Below are 20,215 nucleotides of genomic sequence, written 5' to 3'. Positions count from 1 at the left end.
CATTTTTATGTAACGCCGATGTTTTTGTATTCAGGATGAATAAATCATGGGGTAATATCAATTCTGAGTGAATGAAACCAAAGAGATTTTTGTCCTTTACATTTCCCTCAGACTTTCAGTTTAAGAGATTGTAAACATAATCAATATATGTTGAGCAGTTTAATCCAATTCCATGTTAATTAAAACATGAAATTAAATGTGTCCATAATAAAATGTGATTGTATTTCTTAAGAAGACTTGAATTAATCCAAAATTTATATGAATTTTAATCGCAATGTCTTTATGAGCTCTTTTGAACACACTCTTTGCTCTGATATGGTGAAATCAAAATTATACTCCCCCTTTTTTCGGATATTCACTTATATGCAGATGATATGCAACTTGGATTATTTATAGTTTATTTAACTGGGTTTTAAGTAAGATTTTTCAAGGTTTTTAAAGAAGTCCCTTATGCTCACCATATTGTATTGGAATAGAAATACATTAAAGCAGTTTTTACCTCAAAATATTTAAAATATTTTCAGTCATTGCTCCAGTCTTCAGTGTCATATGATCTTTCAGATCTCATTCCAAATATACATATGATTGAATTCTTTACATTTCTTTCATTTATTTCGCAATAGAAACATTTTGTAACATTATAAATTCCACTTTTGTTTACTTTATAATGTATCCTGGCTGAGAAAAGTATACATTTATAAAAGTAACCCCAAAGACCCCAAATGGTAGTGTACAAGTTATGTTTCTCAGATTTTTTTTTCTTCTCAGCCTGAGCTGAGCTAGAAGAAACAATTGGGGCAAGTGATTTATTTAGCCCACATGTGTTCCCTTTTTTTGTGCTGTGTGCATGCACCATCACAGAGATGCATCACCTGCTTTCATGGCTGCTGTGTTTCAGCTCTCCATTTCTCTATTTCTGGCAGTGTGGCGAATCATTCTAGCAGGTTATGAGAGGAGGGCTGTCAAGAACACATCTTCTCCTTTTGGAGGAGAATATATTTAGACAGGAGTGACGTTGTAAGGGAGTTGTGTGTGAAGTGGGAATCACAGTTACGATGATTTCTGCGTTACCATGAAATGTTTTCTAATAAACATGTCTTGGCAGCCCTTAGGGGCAGCCATCCCACAGGAAAGAAAAATGACTAATGAGATCTCCTCAATAACTTGGCTGTTTCTGAGCGAGATCCAACGGAGATGAAAAAGATTTCGAAATCTTATTACATTCTTCCAAGACCAAATTGTCAGAGCTCTGCTGTTCAGTTTCATTTGGTTGTTTTATAGACAGACTGTGGTCTAACAGTACTAACAATGGTCTGTTTGTTTGGTTTAGGGAATGGGTCCCACTTTAGATTAGGTAACCTTTACTATGTACTTACATTTAAATGAATCATTTAATACAATGCACTTGTTGTGTACATGTTTTTACATTGCACTTATATTTTTCCAAAATACCTGTATCTAATTTCTGTAGTTACATTTATAATTACACGGTTGACCTATCCTTTACACCTTAACCCACCCTTAAATCTACCCATACCACCAAACCTGTCTCTAACCTTGCCCATATCCACCTTGAAGCGGCAAAAGTGTTTTGCAAATCAATATGTACACAATGAGTATATTGTACTTATTTAAGGCCCCCTAATATAAAGTGGTTCCAGAGTATGTTAATATTTAAAATAGCAGCCTGTAAGCAATACAGTATTTACTGTTAACAGATACTGCTATGCTTGAGCAAGGTGTTTGAAGGTAAATCGTCTTGAGTAAGTGAGTCTTGTCACGTGTCAGCAGTATGTCGGGATCAATCTTTTTCACCTGGACAGCTGTCCATCACAAAGACCTGCTGACAGCGACGACATGTCCTGACAGCAGCTGTTCTTGTGCTTCATCTGTGGGAGCTGAAGCTGACTAGATAATAGGCACATTCTCTCATTTATTTATAGCAAGGTACCGTACTGAACATGTGATCATCCTCCTCATCAAGGTGACTTTGCGGTTACCGTTCTCACAATTGTCCTTTTTTTTTTTTTTTTTTTTCAGGTGAAGAAGTTTGCCAAGTACTTGGATCCCAACGCTCATGGCAGAATTAACTTCAAAGATTTCTGTCACGGAGTGTTTGCAATCAAAGGTAAGAGCACTGTTCTCCTCTGAGCAGCATTTCATTCCTATAAATACCATTGATGGGTCTGTTTGCATTAGATGAAAGGGATTCTAAGAACATCAGGGAAAAAAATCCCTGAAATATGATTGCAAAAATACAGTTGAAAATGACATGTAACTGCACTACAAAAATATTGCTGTATTCTTCGGTAAAATATATAAATGCAAAATTGGCTTATCAAGTATATTATTGATTATGAAACATATATTTATATATAGCCTACTATACCTTCCTTTAATGCTCTAAATGTTCATACTGTGGCATCAAATACAGAGCACATCTCTTCTGTTCAGTCACACGCAGATGTTAGGTTCAGCACAAAGTGTGCCAAACTGAAAGATTCTCCAGAGATAAAAGCTTAGCTGCTAGACACCATGTTCCTTTTAGAAACACACTTCCCATGATGTCCCTGAATTAAAAAGAGCACGTTGTGCATCATTCCAGACATTTATGCAATTTAATCTCCAGACTAGTATTATCACTTCATTTTATTAAACAATTAATCAGAAGAACCTAAAGGCGGATAATGGCACACAGCTCTCTCTTTTTAGCATTCTGCATTGACGTCTGTTGAAAATCTAGAAAAGCAATGGATAATGAATAGCCTGAGTGAGCAGAATCTGATTAGAGATCTCTGCTTTACCGCTGATCTCCCTAATTGAAAATAACCACGTTCGAACAACAAATTACGAGCATCTCTGGGTGTGTCTTTAATTAAGCGTTTATCAGATTGAAACATTTTCCCGTTTAACGACGGCATAGTAATTCACTTGTTAGCATGGGTTGTGCCTCTCGGTTAAAAGACGGGGAGGATGTTATTCCTGATTATAGTGTTGAGCATCACTTTGAGGTTTTCTTAGGTATTCACAGACAAAGTTACTGTGTAATCATGGTTCAGCAATCTCATTTCACATTATTTATAGCTGCTTTAAGCCCTGTCTAGCTCGCCCCTATTTCGCTGTCATTAAGAGCGCAGTAAACAGGGTTACATTTGTCAGCCAGGGACACTCACACTGCATGCAGCAGAGATCTGCCAGCAGGCACGGGGACCCGGGCAGGACGTCCCTGTGCCAGCGCTCTATGGAAGCGGACGAAGAGGGAAACACAGGCAGGCCAAATGGGCTCCAGGCCCAGAGACTTTGTCCCCTAGTGTCCTGTGTTTAATGAGCCCCAGTGGTCTTCCCACTCACTCTTTCCCTAATGAATCCCCCAATGCCTGATCCCCAGCACGCACAGCAAGCAACGCCAAAGCCTATGTGTGTCCTTTTGAGGAACTAGAGGAGACTGCGCTGTTGTGTGATTGTTAGAACAGTTTCGCCATCGCTTTTCTATAACAGGCGTGTTGTGCATGGCTTTATATATTTATGTTTTGCCCACAATATGTTCCCATTCGGGACATTGTCTCAGCCAAGGCGAGCTGTGGCCCACTTGAGATGTCACACAGAGCACTGAGCCTTCACTACACTTTGTGTTATGTGACTATAAATGGATCCGAGGCCTGGGCTGCCCTTCGCTGCGCCTCTCAGTTTGTTATTTATTCATGACATATTACTTAGCTTGTTGTATATCTGCAGATGGGTTTGCGTGCTTGAGAAACAATATAGCCATATATTTAAGAGAACAGTTCCTCTTTTTAACATGATTTGTAGTTTAGTTGAAGTTTAGTTTTTATAAAAACATGGATTTCGATTATTTTTTCTTTTTCTGGCTCTCGTAAGTGGAGCAAAGAATCTCTAAATTTTACAGAGGGAGTAGTTTAATAATTCAAGCCTGGTTTGAGAAAACACAAGATGTCGTCAAACAGAGAAATGAAATTTAAAGTGACAGAAGCTGATTTATACATACAGTACAATAGCTATAGTGTTTAAGTGAGAAAGCTGCATTTCTTGAATTAGTCAGTAAATATATCTGAGAAGCACATTTTCTCTGAAGAAAAATAAATAGGTCCTTTTAAACTAATATTGGAGAGGTCATGCAAGCTTAATTATTATCCATCTTGTTTTATGATATATCCATCTCTATTAACTAGTTTGTATAATACACACATCAATTCAGTTTTTCTTCGACTGGGCATCATCTCTTTCTTATTTGCGCGTTATTAGACATCTTGAAAGGACTAATATCTTTTTTTGTGATTCAGGCTGTGAGGAGATCCTGAAATCAGCTCTTGGGACCCCCAACATCAGTGCACAGTCATACCAGATGGACAATGGCTACTACTATCAGGTGGGCAAATTTCTTTGATGCTGATCATTTCTTTCCCACATAATATCTAATTATATGGTTGACCCCACCCCACCCCCTCTCAATAAAACCCAAGACTCTTAAGTCTGCTCAGCTGAGCACACTGCTTGGTTGTCATTGTGTACATGCACCTAATTGCACCCATTTAATTAATGGCCATTGACTATAATATTGCGGATCTCCAAGCTAGAGCTTTCGTGTCTAACGATGTTGCTGTACTACGTGGTCACAAAATCATTTTTTTGCCCGTTACTGTTTAAAAATAAGTGTTTTAAGCCCTTAAAGTAATCAGCGGTGATAACTCATTTTGCTTTATGCTCTCTCTGTCTGAGAGCGTAGGAATATTGAACAGAGCTATTTTTGTCGCTTTATAGGCCTTGAATGGTTACACAGATTTGTATTTGTTAAAATGCCTGTCTTTGCAAGTATCCTTGTGAGCCCAGTAGTTCAAGTCTTAAGTGAAAGCAAACAGCAGAGATGCATGTGTAACAGTATGTTGGATCCAGGCAGCTCTTAACGCTCTTAACCTTTTATGTGGTTGAAAAGTTTGGTGTATGTACAGAAAATGCTTTTTTGGATATCAGTAATATAGAAGAATGTGTTTTGGCCATATTTGTATAAAAAATAACTACCATGCTTGAATCAGGCTAATGTATCTGTTGTACATGTTTTGATTCGCTTTACTGGGGGACATGCACTTCTGCTTGTTCTTATCGTGTTTATTTGCACCATATGGAGGCATTTAAAACCCAACCGTAAGCCAGAAACTATAAGCACTTCTGTTGGCAGTGTGTCTAGGCGCATTAGGACACTTAACGTGGAGAGGCATCTATTGTTCACCGATATAACAAGGAACGACCTTCTTTTTGTCCCTAGATTCAGTGCTTGGCTTGTGTGAACTTGATAGATGAGAGTAAGTGGAGCCAAAATACATCCCCAGCATGTCAGCGCTCACTCACATATACACAGCAATCCATACTGCCACTGTTTCACAGGCTAGTGCTTGAGTTACAGTTTAGGCCTTGTAAAACATAACCTGACTCTGGACGTTTTAATGGCTGCTGTCAACATGCTGTACATGACTCAATGGAGCTGTCAATCAAACTGCCAGAGTAGAAGGGAATCCTGACATCCATAGACACTTACTGTACACTAAGACATTTATATGTATTATTATGCCATTGATAACAATTTGTTTTTATTAAGGCTTTTAAACCCTTTTGATATCAAAATCTGAATGCATGTGTATTGGCTATGAGGTCATTGGTGTCTATGAAGGGTCAGAAAGCTCTCAGATTTCATAAAAATATTCTTAATTTGCGTTCTGAAGATGAACGTAGGTCTTATGTGTTTGGAACCACATGAGGGTGAGTAATTAATGGTATCATTTTCATTTTTAGGTGATTATTAATAACAGAATATATTGCTGGTAAGCAGACAATAAACAAAACTTTAACTGTGTCTTAATTTTTTTATTCTTTATCCATTTTACAAGCTGTAAAGTGTTTTTTGCTGAACTTTGATATAAAATTTTGAAGTAATGCCTAGTGTTAAAAATATTTTTACTGTTATTACTTAATTTTTAGACTTCCGCATTATAGTTGACATCACATGGTAAGCACAGTAGCTTTTTCTAATATTAAACAGGTTATAATTATAAAGCAGGTTATTGCAACATTGTTGCATCATCACTAGGTGGCAGTGTTTGAAAAGAAAACTGATTATTTTAGCTCAAAACACATAGAAAAGGCTTTTAATAAGCAACACAACACACACTTTGGAGATAATACTGTATGCATGTAAAAAGCAAGAAATCAAATTCTGATCAAAAATGGCATTATGCAGATTTATGGCAACATATGGCATATACTGATCTAATATAATTCGTTTTTATGCATCATTAGTTGTAATCTAAAATAGCTCATAAATCATTACAGTAATGAATGGAATATTTTAAGTATTTAATCAGTCAGACGCTACATTTCAGAGTACAGCTGCTTCACTGCAGCAGTAAACAAACCTAGACAGAATAATAAAGACACATTCGCTGACACTAGGAATGTAATAATGAGCATATTGCCATTTATTTTAAAACACACTGCTTAAATAGTCTCATATAAAACCTGCAAGAGAAAAGAAGAGAAATATAAACAAATTTAGCCATGTTTGATCAGTTCACAGTCTGAACAGAATGCTGTAGTAAATTATTAAATTTAGCATCATTTATACCTAATCATGCCCTTTTTGGAAAATCCAGCAGTTTTCCAGCAGTTACAGGAAATGTCATGTGTTTCCTCTCACACCGAAAAAGGGTGGTGCATGTATTATTTCCGGGGTATCTCCTATACATCTTTGTTTGTTTGTTTGTTTGTTTGTTCAGTTTTAAATTGCGGGACTTCTGTTATGTGAGCATGTGCAGATGAAGTCTGTGCCATCGACTGCATTGCTCTTTGCTCTTTCTGTGCTCTGCTGCAAGCGCTTCTATTAGCACTTCAAATGAACACTGGACTGAAGCTCCGCATTGATCTTCTGCAGAGCACCTTTCTTTCCCTCCCTCTCTCTTTGCAAAATCAAAAACTATTGAAATGTTAATTTTCTCTGACACGACACTATAAAAGAGAATATCTGTGAATGGCGCTAACATTTCCCTCACAGAAAATAACGCTTCATAGACGTATATTCTAACTGAACTAAGATGCAATTAAGCTGCCGTTTGCTATATTGTGTCATTTCTGTCTTTTTACTGGTCAGGCAGCATAATCATTGCAAGTCTTTCTGATCACAGCAGTGTAGTGTGATTGTGGTCACAAAGAGTCACTGTCATACTAATAACACACTGTGTGTGTGTGTGTGTGTGTGTTTTGTTGTATGGATCATTGTGCACGCACGTGTTTTAGAGATTAAGAATACAGACAGCTGATCAGATTGAGCATGTACAGGACCTGCTTGAGAACAATTAATGGCTTACTTGGTCTGTTAATACTACTTATATGAATAATATATTCTTCACAGTTGCACAAAAATACTCTTTACTCAAACTGTTCTCTTTAGTAAGCAAATACCTAATATAATAATAACTTTTGTTAAAACTCTTACTGAAAAAAAAAAAGTTTTTTGTTGTAAATGACACCACAAAAGAAGTGGGAAGTGCATGCAATTAATTTTCACACAGTAGATGCTGCGTGGTAACACTTTACAATAAGGTTCCATCTGTTAACTATATTTAACTAACAACTGACAAAGACCAGTTTATTTATCACAGTATTAATCACAATGGTGCTATGTTTTAGAAAAAAAAAAAAAAATGTGCTTCTATAGTTGAGTTTCTATAGTAAGTCCATGTACGTGTGTGTGTTATGTTGGGTACAGATCACTCGTGATGGGAGTTTGAGATGTTTCTTCTGAGTGACTGCTGCTGAATGATAGTTGAGTCAGAGCACTAATGAGCCTGTCACATTGATTACACTGATGGATAACCACAGAGAGAGCGACTAGAAGAGCATGTGTTGAGGTGGTTGTCCCTTGTGAGATATTATTAATCTCTTTCATTGTTGACATCAAAGGAATACGCTTTTCTTGTTTTTCTCTTATTGTCTTCAGCTCTCTGCCTGCAATATCAGTGTCTGCACACAATGCCTTGTCATTTTATATTGCTGTAAATGAAGGCGAATCCTTGGTTGGACTAAGCTGAATCTTTAGAAAAGAGACTGTACTGCTGATAAATGGGAAATACTGGATGTCCTTGGCTGTCATTGAGACTGAGAGATTGTAGGGTTCAGTGGTGGAGAGAGCAGAAAAAAAAAATGCTCCAGACAGACATCTGTCTCTGTGTGGCAGTCATCAGTTCTGCTTTATTGTCTGTATCTAGGGTCACATTGACCGTAGTGTGTACATCAAGACATATCAGATAATGGATTATAGATGCTGAAGATTCATTGATGGGACTTGATTTAGAACCATTCTAAAGATCAGTAAGTTAAAAAGTAAGTTCAAAAATTATGTTTTTTATTGTTAGCATGTTTTTACTGTGCTAGTTAGCTGCATTTGTTACTTATTTGTTGACCTAATCAAAATAACCCTGCTGCAGTTTGATTGAGATGAATTGGAAAGGGTTAATTTAAAAAAAAACAAAACTGAGTTATCTTTTTTTGCAAATGAAAATATATATTGGTGCTTGTGTGTTTTCCTGGACAATAATGTTGTAAATATTCAGCTGCTTTTTGTAATTTTTTTGTTTATACTGTAAGCCCTTGCAAAGCTGAACTGACTCGCCCATAGTAGACCTACACAGCTTGCCAACACATGCATGCTTTTATAAATGTGTCTGGGTTATTTCTTTGTTGTATCATCTGTCTGTCAGCAGCCTCTATATGTGCTCATCTGCGCAGCGCCACAACAAACATCATCATAAAGTATCTTTATCTGCTCAGACTAGAATGAATACAGATGATACTGTGAGGCTGATTTGTGCTTTAGCGGGTGGAGATTGAAGCTGTTGGTATTTCAAGCACAGACTCATGTTGAAATGAGATGTACAGCGACAGTGTGTGATGAAGATGTTTCTGTGCGAGTAAAGCCCCTGGCTTTCATGCACCACAGCGCTCCCTTCATGAGGAGAACCGCAACACTGCTCTACGTGACATTGAATTTCACAGGCCAGAGCCTGTTCCTTTGAGCCCAAAGGAGAGGAGAAGGATGAGAAGATTTATATATTGAAAAAAACACTTTCTATGAAGCCTGTATTTATAAAACATTATAAGGGTATTCTCAAGGCAATATAATGAAGGGGTAATGCATTTTAAATAACTTTAGAATATATTGTATCATCTCATAAATATTCATAAGAACGGTTTTAAAGTGTTATAATATTTACTTATTTGTGGTTATAGCCTTTGAGTATGATAATTTATAACACACGATGAACATGATTACAATTGATTATATATAATATATATATAATGCATAGTTATAATGCATTATAAGTCTCATTTCTTGCCATTTTACTTATGTTGCTTTAGTTAAAACAGCTGTTGACTCTGCAACCACGTATCATTTTTGAAAGTGAAACATATTAGCTAGCTCACATTAGTCTCAACATTAACCTCAAAGAAAACACTTAGCATCTGAACACTCACAAGATGTTGTAATGTACAAATAACCAAATGTGAAGATATATAGTCCATTATAAATAAAGTAGATTTCAGTCGTAAATATTATAATGTATTATATAATTATTTTTATGAATATTCATGAGATGTTATAACACATTATAATTTTTTTTAAATAAAGCATTATGCAGTCATTATAATCCCTTAAGAATACCCTTATAATTTATTATAAATACAGGTTTTATAGAAAGCGTTACCAAAAACAGTAGCCGTAATTGCTTGTTAATAGATTTTCATAAATATGTTTGTCATAATGATCCTGCTTTTATCAGTGTATTAATTGGCATGACTTAAAGTGATAGTTCATTCAAAAATGAAAACGACCCTCATGTTGTTCCAAACCTGTTTTGCTTGCTTTCATCTGTGAAACAAAAGAAGAATTATATCTTTGCGTTCTTTCTTTCATTGCATTCAATTTTCACAGAAGAACGTTTTGGAACATCATTATGAAACTAGTTTGAAATTAAAATATGAGTGTTGGCAAATACGAAAAGAGATGATGATCAGTATTGCCTGTGCAGACAGAGACTGCATGTCACGTGTTTACCAAATTATAGGAAATCAAACATTTTTTGGCAGGACTGTCATTACGTTTGACATTGTCATTTGTTCTGGGGTCATATTATAAAGGCAACCCATTTTTGGGTGATGCTGTGCAGTACTGCCACCCGCTGAGTCCAATCACTGCCATCAGGCTTTCAGCATGGGCCGTGCTCATCATGTCGTCTCCTCTGCTCTTTTCTCTCTATCTGGGTTGGTGTGAGCAGCCCGGTTCTGAGTGTATGCACTGTCACAACTGAATGAATAAAAAATGACATCACACGTTAAGTACAAACTTTCTCACCAAGAAGCCGACTGTCACACCCAGCGTGAAACCCACATCGCCACCATTAGATAAAATGTCAGCATGTTGCTCAGAACCCTGTGCACCACAGGCATTGGTCAGTTTTCATGGTGATATATACTTGAGTAGGACCTTTGTGCACTGTGTCGCCATGTAGCAGATTTAAAAGTTTATATGGCCATTGTTTTGAGCTCTTACATTTTGTATTTACAGTGGTGCACTATTTCCAGATAATGATATATAGCAAACCACTCAATTTAATATAAAACAAGTGAGCACCAAAGGGATAGATCTTTATTGGTTGCCGCTACAGTATGTTGTTTGTGTATGCCTTTGGCTTTCTGAGGAGACCGGTTTGCTTTGATCGATCCAGTGGCTCAAAAACATTCATCAGCACCAGGATTTTAAAGGGCAAACACTACCAAATTTGCTCAGAGTAAAAAAGTAAACAAAAATGTCCTTAGAATGTCAATTTTGTCATTTTTAATTACAGTGTTTATATTAATGTATGGAATTAGTATTTGTTTATTGTATATTTCAGTAATGTTTAATATTTTTATGTAGCTTTAAGGTTGTTTAACAATCCCCGAATCAATTTTAATAGGAATCACAGAAATGTATTTTTATTATCTTCACTGAACAGATCTACTTGGATGGATAGTATGAACAAAGGGATGCAGGGAGTGAATTGTTTCTTTTCTTATTTAGTTATTTGCAGATGGGCCAAAATGAGAACAACAAACTAAGTCTAATTAAAAACAAATTACAAATTTACTCATATCTACTGTAGTCTAGTTTTTTTTGTGTGTGTAGATTGTTTCGTTTCAATGCATGTTACGTGGTTAGTTGTGTTTAACATTGTGTTGCTGTCTGTGAGCCCATCAGAACAGACCTGTGACCCATTTATACATTGCAACCCACCAGTTCAGACCTCTGCTTTTAGATTATGGAGGAATACAGTCATTTGTATGCACACTGTGCCCAAACTGCCAAGCCTGTGCTCACTGTGTTCCCTCCTGCTCTTCTGCCTGCTTCTTACTCTTGCTGTCTCTCACTTCATCCTCTATTCACTTTCTAATCCACTCTATGTTACACTACACTAGTAGAGCATCTTAAGCTTTGGGGCTGTTGACGTTTATTTGGATTTTTTTGTTAATTTCATTGTGTCCAGCATGTGTGTGTTGTGTGATTCCTTCTGCCTTTTGGCTCATCGGTTTGATTAGAGAATAGACTGTTTGTGGCCCCCGTCTCTTATTCTCTTCCTCTCTTTCTCCACGTCCTTCCTCACATTCCAGAAGTCCACCTAATCTACCAGCTGTCAATCACAATAAGGGTGAAAAAGAGTAAAGAGAAGGTTAGAAGAGATAAAAGCCATGCTCGTATGCACATAGAGAAGGATACTTGACTCTTTAAATTAAAGCCTGAAGCAGTCACTAACACTTTATATTGTTTAATACAGCAGAACATTTTCAGTTAACGGCCTAAATGTTTTCTGTCTTATACAACCCTCTGCCTCTGCCTATCTCTACTTCTGAGAGACTCTGCCTCTCTGATATCCCTTTTATGTTACAGTCCTGATGTCACTTAACTTAATTAGTTGCTAGATGTTCTCCCAGCTTAATTTATTTTCAAAATGTCAAGTTTTTCAGACCTCTGTTGCCCCCGTGCCAACTTTTTAGAGAGCTGTAGCAGGCATCAAATTTGAAGTGAGCATTTAGTGGATAAAAATGTCAAATTTCTCAGTTTAAACATTTGATATGTTATCTATAATCTCTTGTGAATACAATATTGGCTCATGTGATTCGGAAGTCTTTTAGTTTTCATTTAATTCAAATTTAAAAAACATCCCAACATTTCAGGAATTGGGATTGTATCAATCATAGGTCTTACTACTGACTGATGTAATATTTATTTATTTTCTCTTCATTATTATGACTGTTTGCAAGCTTTACTATTGCTATTAAACTGAACAAATCCTTAATGCTAATCATTAAAATTCCGTGCACTTATAGCAATTATCTAGTAAGCAGAACATCCTAGCTCCTCAAAAACTTAAATCAATTAGCAACCAGATAGTAAGTAATTAATGCACCCAGATCAAGTTGGCAAATACATAATGTGCCCTGCAAGCCCCCCAGAACATCCTGAGACAACTAAAAAAAACACCTTTTCAGCCACGTATCCTACTCTGGGCAATAACTGCAACACCCTAGCATCAAGACTAGATCAAAGAATAGATTTCTAAAGTTCTGCAGTACATCTAAGAAACTACATAGAAGACAGATAAAAACCCTAAGAACGTCTTTATGATAGGGGTGTGTGATATCTACAATAGCATCGTAATTGTTGTTTTAATGATGTGCGAGCAGACATGTCACTGACTTTGCAAAAAACGAATAAAACTTGAGTCCAAAAGCATTCAGCACTGTGTGATAAAGCCTATTAAAATGCTACTATAATTCAATTTATTAATTTAAAATAACACTTTTGTATTTAAGTAATATCAAACAGGCAAGATGTTTTCTTGAATATTAGCATGGGAAAGTGATCATAAAATGTTATACAGCAGTTCAAAAAACAAGCAGTTAATATTGAGCAGATACATTTTTTCTGTTCCTGAATGAATCTATTTTTGAACATTATTTGTGTCAGGTCATTTAATGATGCAACGATCCATTAATAAAAACAACTGCTGCATCAAAATGTGCATACTGTTATGTTTTAATAAGTTAAATGTTGACTATTAGTTACTTTGTTAGTAGTTACTTTGCTGTCAGCCACTTACATATTAGGCATTTTATCCACATTTCAAAAATGTACCTAAAATAGTAGATCATATAGAGACTTCTGGCATTCTCTTTTCAGCATATTATGCATTGGCACACACTAATTAGGATGGGTAGTATGAACATTGGGATGCAGGGAGTCACTTGCTTCTTTTCTAACTGAATTATTTGAATGAATGATTAAATTAAATCACTAATTAAAACAGGGACTTGCTACCTGGCTGCTATAGTGTCATGTTTATTTATCCATGACAGGCCTGTACCAGCACAAAAACACGCTTGCAATATATTTAAAAATGTTAAGGTCCTAGCTTGCATACTGAATGCGAAATTTGTGTATGCATCGTTTGATTTTTCTGTATTTGTCATTCTTTCCTATCAAACACAGAAAATCAAAAATCATTTTTTTATGACGGGCAGCAGTTTGTGGACAACATGTTGGTCATGTTTACTTTTTTAATGCCTAGCAAACATATAAGCTGCATCTCATTTCAGAGACTACATTCTCTCGTATTTGTCAGACACGTGAACAGCGGTTTGTTACGGTTACTTTTATTTGCCTCAATTATTTGGGAACCACCCTGGATACCAATAGATGAGCGTGTTTCGTGTTCAAAGAACAACAATGAAAACAATTATGGATTTATTTCATTTCCTTTGAGACACAACATGAACAGGAAACAGGTGTAGATCAACCACACCTGACTGAAATAACAAATGTCTCTATCACGACACAGTATTTTTAAAACCTGCAATCCGAGTAAAGCAGGACAAACATGTCTGAAATAGAATGGCTTTGGCTGTAAAAACAGCATCAGGAGCCGAGTAGCAGTTGGTGATAGAGCTGTGTGAACATCTATTCATCTGCAGCCAACACCCTCCTGATCTAACAGCATCCTCTCTCGCGTTTCCACCCTCCCTCTCCCTCTCTCTCTCTCTCCGTCTCTCTCTTCCTTCCATCTTCTCAACTAAATCTCAGACTGTGTCTGTATCCCTGCAGCATCACAGAGATAATGTGTAAGATGGTTTGAAGAGGTGTTCATGGCTGTGACAGAGAGAGAAGAGCATGTGTGAGGTAAGAGCTGCCGGACTGAAACTAACCGCTGCTGCACTGAGCTCCTGGGAATCATGGGAAAGTGGGGCATCACGGATACACAACGGAGAGAAGGAACGGAGGAGGATTGCTCTCTCTCTCTCTCTCTCTCTCTCTCTCTCTCTCTCTCTCTCTCTCTCTCACTCTTCCTCACACACCTGCATAAACATGCATCTCGAACCTCACGCATATGCAGAGCATAGCGTATGTGAGACTTCTCACTTGCAGCTGTGGAAGTGTGAATGTACATGTGCAAATGTTCACCAGTGATTGGATTTTGACATCATTCGTCTTTGCCTCCAGCGAGAGCTCATTGCTGCTGTGAATTTATGAGAAGTGTTAATTAAGGAAGCTCTTAAGGTATTCCATAAATCAGTCATAAGACCCACTCTAGTTATTAAAGTGAACTCTAGTTAATTTTTAAGTTAAATTATTTGCAGACTTCTTGTTAATGTTAATTAATGCTACAGTATGCTTAAAAGGACAGTTTAACCGTTTACTCTCATGTCAATTCAAACCTGCATGACTTTGCTTCTTGCGGATATTTAAAAAATGGGGAAAATTTGATAAACAAATGATCCACAGGAGAAAAAATGTTAACATTACTTAGCAGTATTTTTTTTTTCCTGTAAAAGCCACTTAAAATTCAAGATTAAAAATCGAGATTATGCGCGGTTAAATCACTTTCATTTTTACGCTTCAGGTTCATTTTCTTTTATGTATTTGCACATTTTGAAGCCAGTATGAAGGGTTTTGGAAGAGAAAAGCCAACATACGCTCTTTGAAAAAAAACATGCTTTTACTCCAAAAACTTATACATATAATCAACAACAATTTACAGCAAAAAGGAGCATCAGTGGCACCAAAACACCAACAATTGATTATTGATTAATAAATATTTATTTTCAGCGTGTTCCTTACAAAATCCTGTGCACCTTAAAACACATTAAACATAGTGCATAAATTTTAAATTCCTATATTTTAAATTCCTATATTTTAGTGTTTACATGGCATAACCAGCTCCATATGTACAGCTTTTCTGACATTATAAACTTGCTCAGCAGTTCTCCCCATACAGCACTGCACTTAAGAGTCCCGTGTTACTAGAGAAGAGATTATAAAGTACACTGAAATGGCATAATTGCTGCAGCACATACGTATTAACACTATCGGTTAAAGGTAGGGTTTAGTGTAGATGATATATTATTTTCAAAAGCAATAGAGCTTTAACCTTTTACCGACTAATTTCTCAACTGCTGACATGTAACACCCAGCATAATAAAATGTTGTCAGATTCAGAACTTTTCTTTTTTCTGTTTTATATAGTATTACTTTTATATAATAAACATTTTGGCATGTGTATGAGGGAATTTTAAAGCAAAATACTTAGATATATATGATCAACCCCCTATCGATACTTAGATTTCTCTGTATCTTATTTATCTATTTGCATTATTTGCCATGGAACTTAAACGAGGAGAAGGTTAATTATCCGTAATTGTGCGTATTATCCAGCACAGCTGAGGTTAGGCTTAAGATAGCTGTGTGTGTTGCGATGGAGCACACTCACGCTCCCCTCGATGTCACGGCTGTGGGACGGCTCAGCTGAATAGTTTCCTAGCAACAACCTAGAGAACGAGGCAGAGCGAGGGAGGGAATGTGACAGGCCGGAGTAGGGGAGGTGATTTGCTGGGAGGAGTGGCCAAAAGCCCAACAACTGTTGCCAGACCGCTAGCGTCTCTGTCCGTACGCATTGGTGTGTGGCCGCATGATCGGCTGCTGCGGGGTCGGAGCAAGTGTGTGTGTGTGCGCATGTATGTGTGAGGACGACCGAGTCGGTTTGGAACGGCGCTGGATGTAGGTGGAGATCCCCGAAGCCACACGTCCACGGGAGCGCTGAAATCTGCCGGGACTGGACACTGATATTTCACCTGTTGGACTGTGGTGAGGGTGGGGATCCTGGAGGGAGACGGGGACACCAAGTCTTGGGCGTCCTCAGCCGATGAGGACTTAACCGGCACGGGTGCAGAGGATGGAGGAGATGGAGCTTCATTATTGAGCAGCGGGGTAAGAGGATGAGATGAAAAAACTGGCATGTGTGAACGTTTGCTGCAGCCAAGTAAAGCCCATTGTTCCTGCTCTTCCTCTCATGTTCTTCTCTCATCCTGTGTAATAATCTCTCAGCGCACCTCCCAACATTGATGCTGAGAAGATCTTTTAGATCTCTTTGAAACCCCAGTGCCACTTTAGACAGTTGGATTTTTATTTTGTTGTAAAATACTAAGGCTCTGAGTGTGTTGGAATTCACGACCAGCCCGTGTGTTTCCCAAACGCTACACCTGCCCTTGAATGACAAGTTGAATGAATGACTGGAGAGCCAGCCTGGATTGTGTGGTGATCTGTTGGAGGGGAAAGGGGTCATGCCATTGAAATGCTAATCAGACAGTGTGTGTTTGGACTGTGTGTGTGTGTGTCGATGCGTCTTTTGGCGGTGCGTGTGTGTGCGCCTGCCTTCGTCTACCCAACAACCGTTGGTGACCCCATTGTTTCTGTTTTCCGCTTACTTTGTTTCTTAAACGCCAGGCTGGTGAAAATATCTGTTCTTGGTGATAGAAAATCACCTCAAATGAGACTAATGGTGTAGAAAAATGGATTGATTGTTGTTGTAAGTGCACATGCTCGTAAACTTAAACAGTTAATTCTCTGTCTCTTGGGAACAGGGCTAATGGTGTGTGCTGGGAGTTGTTGTGGGGTTGGGGGATGTCGAAGGGGAGGAACTGGGGAGTTTTGAATGCGGCTGATAGTTAGAAGGGACTGTGTGAACATGAAAGGGGAGGTTGAGTGTGCTGGGTGGTTTGGGAAGACTTTTCGATGGTTAATGATCACCTGCTGGTAGTACTGTATCCATATTGTGTTTGTATGAATGTGTGTGTTTCTAAATGTTGCAGTGATGTTATTCCTCTGGCACCTTAGGGACACTTTAGAAAGGTCAAGGAACAATAGGGTTAGACGTCCATTAAAATTCCTTCCCTGGTGCTTTGTCTTTATCCTTCTCGTGGTTTGTTTTGCTAAAGTGCTACTGGCTTCTTAAACTTTTACCTCAGAGAGCTTGTCAGCTATATGCTGATAAATGGTCATTGTAGCTAAATACAATACAAAGCCCTGTTCCCTCACTGCGGAGGACATAAGCCTGCTATAAACGCAGCATATGCGTGCCTAAACTACATTGTTTTTTACTGTCAAAGTTGTCTTACATTTTTAAAATATATTTTTTAAATTAACCATAATTGTATCATATAATAAATGCCGTAAAACGAATAATATAGTTTTTGTTTACGTAATATATGACCGTGTACTGTGTATATTTATTATGTATATAAAAATACAAACACATGCATGTGTATTTTTAAGAAAAATTGTATGTTTATTCATGAAATATATTGATAATGTAAAATATATACATGTATACACATAAATATTGTCTAAATATATACTATGTGTGTATATATACATATATAAAACTTAAAAATCTAAATTTTGGATAATGATTAACTGTTTGACAGTGCTAACTTTTATTATTATTCCGAAATATTATTACAGACTAAATAAAATTGAATATATTTTAAAATGTAATTTATTCCTGTGATGACATAGCGAAATGTTAAACAGCTCCCAGTCTTCAGTGTCACATGATCCTTCAAAAATCATTATAATATGCTGATCTGATGTTGAAGAAATGTTTCTTATTATTATCAGTTGTTGTCCTGCTTAATATTCTTTGGCGCCGTGGCACTTATTTCAGTATCATTTAATGAAAAGAATGTTTTCGAACAACATTTGAAACATTGAAATATAAATATTTTGTAAAGTTTGAAAAAAAAACTGTCTAACTTTTGCTTGGATTGATGTCGTACACAGTATAAGCTGATGCTGTATACATAGGCGCTGTACACAATCAGTCCAGTTCTCTTGTCTACTGCATTTAATATTAGCTGTTTAGCAGCTGGTCTAACAGCTTTAGATATCGATCTGTTATGAAATGCTGTATCAGACATGGTTATTGCGTGGGCAGCAGAGAATCTTTGCATGACCAAGGGCACAATCTGCACTAACATTTCATGGACGTGATAATGCAAAGCCCAGCAAAAGAAATAATTCAGAGTTATAGTTGGGACAAGAGGTTAATTGCACTTTGGACACTCTAAAACCCAATAATGTGGTTCATCCAGACTATTGCTCTGCCAAGGGAGAGGGGTGGGTGAACATTTTGTGACCGACCAATTGAAGTCAGTGGTACACTTTCATAATTGTGCTTGGATGTTAGAACAACTAAACTGAGTTCCAAATGTCCACTTGTCTCGACATGTCTTGCTTTCCAAGGGACACCTACATGCGCTGTGGAATAAAAGGATAATTTGCTTAGCCAATTCAGCATTGATTGCGTACCTGCAGCTCTGCATGGCCTTTCTGTGTGTTTGTTGGTTTACCATTTTCAAGGTCAATAAAGAGTTCAAAGGTGTTTAGCTTTGATACCGTCAAGGGAAGGGCAGCCGACAGTTTTAGAGCCCCGAGAGCTGGATTATGACTCATGGCTCCTGGTAAATCCACACTGTCTTTTGTCTGCTGACTGTGTAGGCAGCGAGATGGCCAGCTATCCAGCTGCATTTCCACTGAGATCTCAAAACAAAACCAGCCAAGCGCAGTTGATACAAAAATGAGCAGCCAGCTTTTATGTTCCCCGCTAGCATGTTTCTGTTGTCACTTCAGTAATATAACTGACAGTCATAGTTTTAGTGTACTAAAGTGTTTGATCTTAGCTAGCTATTTTACAGGGTCCATTAATATCAAAACTAACATTAGCAAAAACAGTCATGTTGAAGTTAAAGCTATTTCAAGATTAGGGTTAGGGTAAACTAAGATAATTTGTAGATCTTGTTTTGAGGTAGTCGTATAGATTCGGGATGTCAGGTGAAGGTTTGTTTGAAGTGGGTTGTTAACTCAAAAATCCCCAAAAACAGCAGCTACTGTGTGTGTGGTAGCGATCGCTGTTGTCTTGGAGAAATTCGAGAGGTTTTTCTGTCATGTTCATGCGCACACTTGACATTTCTTGTGAGCTGCACTTGAAAGGCTGTGAATATGATGGTGCACTTGGACGCTAGCCAGAATTGAGTGTTGTGTTTATTTATTTGTGTGGGTTGCTGTCATCTTAAGATGGCCGATCTGAAAAGTGCTGTTCTTCTCCAGATTAACAGAGAAAAACTGAACCGCATCTAAACATATAAACTATATATATATATATATATATATATATATATATATATATATATATATATATATATATATATATATATATGTATGTATATGTGTGTGTATATATATTAGCTCTGCTTTCACTGAACATAATAATCTAATGATGTATGTGAGTGAGATATCTAGGTGCATTCCTCCATCTTCTCCTAGACTTCACAAGTTCTCTGACAAAACTTCTCTATTATTTATAGATCGAGGGCTTTGGGACATGTTGTGCATTTTAATGTTTTTTAGCATGCTCCAAGACAAAGAAACTGTGTTTCATTGAACATGTTTAATCCACTACCATTAAAAAATTTGGGGCTGGGTTGTTTTTATGCTTTTGAAAAACGTCTCTTTTGCTAACCAAGGCTGCATTTATTTGATCAAAAATGCACAAAACCATAGTATTGTGAGTGTGAATATATCATTACAATTTAAATTAACCAATTTCTATCTGAATGTATTTAAAGATTTTATATATTGAATTCTGAGCCGCCAATTCATCTTAAACATGCAAAATCATTTGAATATGAAGATTTTCTGCTCGTTAAACATTTCTTCTTATTATTAATGCTGAAATCACAAATTAATGCTGCTTAAACTTTGTGGATTTCTAAGATGATTAGA

The 20,215-nt window shown here is 37.1% G+C and overlaps 1 protein-coding gene across 3 annotated transcripts in view; it reads left to right on the top strand.

The window, feature by feature from the left end:
• Positions 1 to 20,215, top strand: part of rab11fip4a (RAB11 family interacting protein 4 (class II) a) — a 38,797-nt gene that overhangs the window by 4,812 nt on the left and 13,770 nt on the right. Inside the window, exons 2-3 of one of the 3 annotated variants that reach the window (XM_043235822.1) lie at positions 2,041 to 2,128; positions 4,302 to 4,387. In XM_043235822.1, the coding sequence (XP_043091757.1) occupies positions 2,041 to 2,128; positions 4,302 to 4,387 (174 nt within the window). Of the gene's footprint in view, positions 1 to 2,040; positions 2,129 to 4,301; positions 4,388 to 14,254; positions 14,279 to 15,973; positions 16,364 to 20,215 lie in introns of those variants that run through there. The other 2 variants (XM_043235823.1, XM_043235824.1) reach the window with 2 other exon arrangements.

The sequence above is a fragment of the Puntigrus tetrazona genome, chromosome 3, assembly GCF_018831695.1.
Source record: "Puntigrus tetrazona isolate hp1 chromosome 3, ASM1883169v1, whole genome shotgun sequence".
In the NCBI taxonomy this organism is placed as follows: Eukaryota; Metazoa; Chordata; class Actinopteri; order Cypriniformes; family Cyprinidae; genus Puntigrus; species Puntigrus tetrazona.
This window is presented reverse-complemented; position numbering and strand designations above follow the sequence as displayed.